The sequence below is a fragment of the Mastomys coucha genome, unplaced genomic scaffold, assembly GCF_008632895.1.
Source record: "Mastomys coucha isolate ucsf_1 unplaced genomic scaffold, UCSF_Mcou_1 pScaffold22, whole genome shotgun sequence".
NCBI classification, from domain to species: Eukaryota; Metazoa; Chordata; class Mammalia; order Rodentia; family Muridae; genus Mastomys; species Mastomys coucha.
The window spans coordinates 11,153,346-11,159,686 of NW_022196905.1; the positions used below are offsets into that span (position 1 = coordinate 11,153,346).

The 6,341-nt window shown below is 41.3% G+C and overlaps 1 protein-coding gene across 1 annotated transcript in view; it reads left to right on the plus strand.

The window, feature by feature from the left end:
* Actr2 (actin related protein 2) overlaps window positions 1-6,341 on the plus strand; it is a 46,511-nt gene that overhangs the window by 30,542 nt on the left and 9,628 nt on the right. The window contains exon 7 of the mRNA XM_031337075.1: window positions 1,635-1,780. Within this exon, the coding sequence (XP_031192935.1) occupies window positions 1,635-1,780 (146 nt within the window). The remainder of the gene's footprint in view (window positions 1-1,634; window positions 1,781-6,341) is intronic.

Sequence of the window (6,341 nt, forward strand, 5' to 3'; positions counted from 1 at the left end):
TATTGGACACTGGTTAAGACAGGAGAGTCATTGAATTAGTTCAAGCTCAGCCTGGACTAGTAGCCATGCCATCTTAACCCCATCTTCCCCTCTCCAACACCCCCACAAAAAACCAAAAAGCCAGGGCTGGAAAGATGGTTAAGAGCACCAACTGCTCTTCTGGAGGTCTTGAGTTCAAATCCCAGCAACCACATAGTGGCTCTCAACCACCTGAAATGGGATCTGATGCCCTCTTCTGCTGTGTCAGAAGACAACTACAGTGTACTTAGATATAAAAAATAAATCTTAAAATTAAAAAACAAAAAACAAAAAAAACAGACATGGTAGTGCTCACCTGTAACTTCAGTAAGTTTAATATGGGAGTGAAGCATTACTGAGTTTGAGGCCCACCTGCGTATATAGGTCAGCCTCGGACTCTGAATGACAGCCAGGCATGGTGTGCCCACCTATAATCTCAGCACTTGGGAGCCAGATGCAGGAGAATCTTTGTAAGCCTGAGGCAAACAAACCATCCATACAGACCAGAGTTCAGCAGGTAAGGGATTTCTACATAAGTCGTGTTAACTTTTAACATGATTTGGACTTTTCAAATCTTACTGGCTTAAGTTAAAGTTATATTGGGGGCTGGCAAGGTGGCTCAGTGGTTAAGAGCACTGACTGCTCTTCCAAAGGTTCTGAGTTCAAATCTTAGCAACCACATGGTGGCTCACAGCCACCCATAATGAGATCTGATTCCCTCTTCTGGTGCATCTGAAGACAGCTACAGTGTACTTTTGTATAATAATAAATCTTTGGGCCAGAGCAAGCAGGGACTGAGCGAGCCTAGTTGACTGGAGTGAGGGGAGGTCCTAAAAATTCAATTCCCAACAACCATTTGAAGGCTCACAACCATCTGAACAGCTACAGTGTACTCACATACATAAAACAAAATAAATCTTTTTTAAAAAAGTTAAAGTTATATTTACCACTTAGATAAAGTTATTTAAGATGTAGTAGCATAAATCAGTGTTCCTTAAATTTTTTGTTTTGTATTAAGATGTCTCAATATGTAACAGCCCAAGCTGGCCTTGATTCATGATCCTTTTGCCTCTTGGCATCGCAGGTTATACAGCATGCCCAGTTGCTGCTGCTGGTTGATTGGTTGGCTTGTTTTTAAGAACAAAAATGTAAGCTGGGCAGTGGTGGCTCACACCTTTAATCCCAGCACTTGGGAGGCAGAGGCAGGCAGATTTCTGAGTTAGAGGCCAGCCTGGTCTACTGAATGAGTTCCAGGACAGCCAGGGCTACACAGAGAAACTCTGTCTTGAAAAACCAAAAAAAAGGAAAATGTGTGTGTGCACATGTGTAGATCAAAGGATAGCTTTTGGGGGGGGGGGGCTCAGTTTTCGTTTCCTGCCTTGTTGAGATGAGATGCTGTTTCTTATTGAGCGCATTGCTAGGTACTAAAAAGAAATCAGTAGAGTATGATGTTAACATCATCATCTGAGTTATTCTACCTCACCTAAGAAAACATTAGGAAATTTTATTGCTTTAACATAATTTTGATTACAGAACAGATGTGTATAAAACAATCACTGTGTAGAGAACTAAGAAGTTGTGGTTTTACGACTAACACCTGGTTATTTTGTTTCTAGCTTCCAGATGGACGTATTATTAAGGTTGGAGGAGAAAGATTTGAAGCACCAGAAGCTTTATTTCAGCCTCATTTGATCAATGTTGAGGGGGTTGGTGTTGCTGAATTGCTTTTTAACACAATCCAGGCAGCTGACATTGATACCAGGTACAGTAGACAGCATTCCAAGTCATTTATAAAACATGGATGGGCCACAGGGATGGCTCAGCAGTTAAGAGCATTAGCTATTTGTCTAGAGGACCTGAGTTCCATTCCTAGCACCTGTGTCAGACAGCTCACAACTCTTGAGTCTGTAACTTAACAGCATTGGCCTCTATGGGAACCTGCATTCATGCACAAAGTATTGCTGTGCAGACACACACATCTAGACATGGTTTAAAATAATAAGAACAAAATGGTTTTAATTTTGCTTTTGGTTTGTTTGTATTTTAAGGCAGGGTTTCTTTGTATATAGCCCTGGCTGTTCTGGAACTTGCTCTGTAGACCAGGCTGGCCTCAAACTCAGGCATCTGTCTGCCTCTGTCTCTGCCTCCAAGTGCTGGGATTAAAGGTGTGTGTTATTTTCCCCTTAACATATATCTCCTTTTGGATAGAGGTGTAATATGATGTTTTGTAAAGCTAAGGATGTGTTTGTAGAGCTTGGTATGATGCAGTGGGAGGAATTCCCACTGAGGTAGCAGCCAATATAGAATGGAGTTTATGGGAAGCAGGGTTGAGTGGAGAGTAGAGGCAGGGGGAAAGGGAAGGAGAGAGAGAGAAAAAGAAGAGGCCAGCCAGGAACATGGGGCAGGGGTTGGAGTCAAGAGAGAGAGAAGAGAGTCAGAGAAGGGAAGCCAAACAGTCCCTTTTGTAGCAAGCCAGACCTACCTGGCAGTTGCTAGGTAACTGTTGGGTGGAGACTAGAAAGAATGCTAACAAAATTCAGTTAGAGTACTTCACTATCAAACATGAAACACTGGGTTTGATCTTCAGCACTGCATGTGTTTTAATTCTAGTTCAGTTAGCTAGTTAATTAGTTACCTGGTGTGTGTGTTTTGATAGTGATGGTGGGTGCCATGGCACACTTGTCAGAAGTTGGCTTCATTTCCTTCCATCATTTGGATTCCTCAGGGATCAACCTTAGGCCATCAGGATTGGCAAGAGGTATCTTTCCCCACTGAACCATCTCATCAGACCTTTAAATTTAGCTAATTAGTTAGTTTTTTCTTCTTTTTTTTGACAAGGTCTCACTCTAGCCCTAAGAATAGGCTGGCCTTGAACTCAGAGATCCTCCTGCCTCTGCTGTGCCACCAAGGCTTGTGTCACCAAGTCCAGCTTAAGTTTATTTTTTTTTAATTTAACAAAAGTTCTGTTTATGATATATAACATGATATCATAAATTTTAATTGAGTATACATTGCATACAACTTTTTTGATGAGCACACTTAAAATCTCAGTGTTTTTCAGATATACAATGTATTTTTGAAACAGAATCTGTGTTGTGTGATAGGCTTCCTATCTAACTCAAGTTGTATAGCTTTTGATTAGCAGCTCCTTGATTCAGTCACTAGCTTGTTGTTCCTGTTAACTAACCATCATTCTTTTCTCTGCTATTGAATTCAGTGTCAGATTCCATGTAAATAGGACCATGCAGTATTTACCTTTCTCTGCCAGGTTTCCTCTAACATAATTTCTTCTAGGCTTGTCTTCATCGCTACAAATTACAAGGTTTCCTTTTTTTAAGGGAGAATTTCATTCTATTGTGTATACCAATTTCCTTTTTATTCTTTAAGATACGTATTTAGTCGTGGATTGCTGAATTGTTTTATAGTTCCATCTTTAGTTTTGGGGAGTGTTTCTATACTATTTTCTGTAATGATTATAATTTATGTCAGGGCTTCTTAGGCACCCCCTATGTTAGTCAGGGTTTTCTAGAGTAACAAAACTCTGTGTGTGTGTGTGTGTGTGTGTGTGTGTGTGTGTGTGTGTGTGTGTGTATACATATATATATATTCTCTTTCTCTTACGCACACGCGTGCACACACACAATTTATTAGAGTGACTTACAAGCTGTGGTCCAGCTAATCTAACAATGGCTGTCTTCCAGTTCAAGAATCCAGTCCACAAGTTTGGATGTCTTAACTGGTCTTCAATATAAGCTGGAATCTCAAAGACTTGGCTCCAGTGCCAGTGAAGGAGTGGGCTTGTTAGTGAGGGGAGAGCAAGCAGGCAAAGAGGGAGGCCTCCTTCTTCCATGCCCTTACATAGGCTTCCAGCAGACAGGGTGTGGCCCACACTAAAGATGGATCTTCCCATCTAAAAGAACTGGATTGGAAATAGGTCTTCAGTTTAAAATTAAGAAGACTCCTCACAGATGATGTACCCCACTTTTCTTGGGTTTTAGTTAATTCCAGATGTAGTCAAGTTGACAACCAAGAATAGCTATCAGGGAAGGAGTCGATTTCACTATATAGCCTAGGATGGCCTAAAACTCACTATGTAGACTAGGCTGGCCTTGGACTCAAACTCTTAAGAGATCCACCTGCCTTTGTCTTCCAAGTGCTGAGATTAAAAGCACATACCTCTTCTTTTTTTTTTTTTTTTTTTTTTTAGAATTATTTATTTATTATATGTAAGTACACTGTAGCTGTCTTCAGATGCACCAGAAGAGGGCATCAGATCTCATTACAGGTGGTTGTGAGCCACCATGTGGTTGCTGGGATTTGAACTCATGACCTTCCGAAGAGCAGTCGGTGCTCTTCCCGCTGAGCCATCTCACCAGCCCCAGCACATACCTCTTTACCTGGTTATGACCCCTTTTTGACTGAGAAATTTTTACATAATTCTCAGTATGTAGGTATGTAAGATAGTTGTATAGGCAAATATTTACTGATAATGAATCATGAAGTCTTTATATATATAAATTTAATCTTGTATTAAAAGTGAAAATGAATTCCATACTAATGAAATGAATGGGTTTATTTGTTTTTACATAAAGAATTAAATCTTGGGGATAGAGAGATGTTTGCTGCAGCTGGGCGGTGGTGGTGCATGCCTTTAATCCCAGCACTTGGGAGGCAGAGGCAGGCGGATTTCTGAGTTTGCAGCCAGACTAGTCTACAGAGTGAGTTCCAGGACAGCCAGGGCTACCCAGAGAAACCCTGTCTCGAAAAAAGGAAAAAAAGAGTGTTGCAGAGGACCCAGATTTGATTCCTATACCCACATGGTGGCTCACCACAATCTGTAACTCCAGTACCAGAGTATCTGGAACACTCTTCTGACCTCAGCAGGCACCAGCCGCACATGAAGTACACATGCAATGCAGGAAAAACACACATTAAATAAAAATAAATCTTCCTTAAAAAGAATTAAATCTTAAACTGGGTATGGTGGTTCATACCTGTTTAAGGCCAGTGACAGCTGGCCATTCTGGACTGCATGAGACCCTGTATCAGAAGGAAGAAATTTTGGGTTGGGGTGTGGCTTAGTGGTAGAGCGCTTGCCTTGTGTATATAAGTCCTGGACTTTGGTTTCCAGCCTTGTCCACACACACCAAAAGAAGAAATCTTGGCTGAATATATGATAGTATAAGACGAAGTACACTGCCAGTGTTTCTAGTTGGTCAGTGTTTTGATTTTCTAACCATTGGTGCTAACATCAGCCAGATATGGTGGCAAATGTCTTTAATCCTAGCACTTGGGAGACAGATCTGAGTTTGAGGCCAGCCAGCACAGCCTACATAGCAAGTTTCAGGCCAACTAAGGCTACTTAGTGAGATCCTGTCTCATAAAAACAAAACAGAGATGAGAATGTATCTCAGGCAGAATATTTGGCTAGCGTGTGTGAGCCACTAGCTTCAGACCTCAGTACCTCAAAAAACAGCAGAATAAAATGGCACAGATATATTTAAGGCATGTCAGAAGTTATTGGAGATTCTGGGCTAATCTTGAATCAGAATTCACTTAACGATTTTTGTTTTAAATGAAACTCAAAAGTTAGGAATTCAAATACTAGTTTTCACTTTTGTATTTTTGAGACAGAGTTTCTCTATGTGGCCTTGGCTGCCCTGAAACTCAGAGTAGAGACCAGGCTGGCCTTGAACATAGTCTACCTGCCTCTGCCTCCCAAGTGCTGGTTAAGAATATACTGATTTCATACTTAATGTGCCAAGAGTTGATGGTAGAGAAATAATGTTTTTGTTTACTGTAATGATTTTGTAAGGATAGAAAACTGTATGTACCGTAACCATTTTCTAACATGCCATAGTCTTGGGTGAGCCCAGGTGCTGCGTGGCGTGGCTGCATGGACACTGCATAGCAGACATGTTCAGAACACAGCCACAGGGAAGTTGCATGAGGAAACACAGACAAGCATGACACCAACGAACACTGCAGACTCATGGCATGGTTGCTTTTGAATTGTTTTTGCTGTTGCGCCTTAGAGAACGTTTACTGTTACGAAGTCCTTCACAAGCTCCACATTCAGTTATATGCTGCAGCTCAGTTTAGAGCTGTGGTTTGTATTTGTTGTGTGGTGATAGCTCATTGGTGATAGGTGGTGTTGAGCTGTTTTTCCTTCTTCCATGACATGATCCATCTTATTGCTGTCATGTTCTAATCTAGCAGAGACTTGAGCTTCTGATCTTCCTTCCTCCACTTCATAGTCACCTGACTTATGTGGTGCTGGTGTGGAGCCCAGGGCTTCGTGCATGTTAAGCCTCATCCAAAGC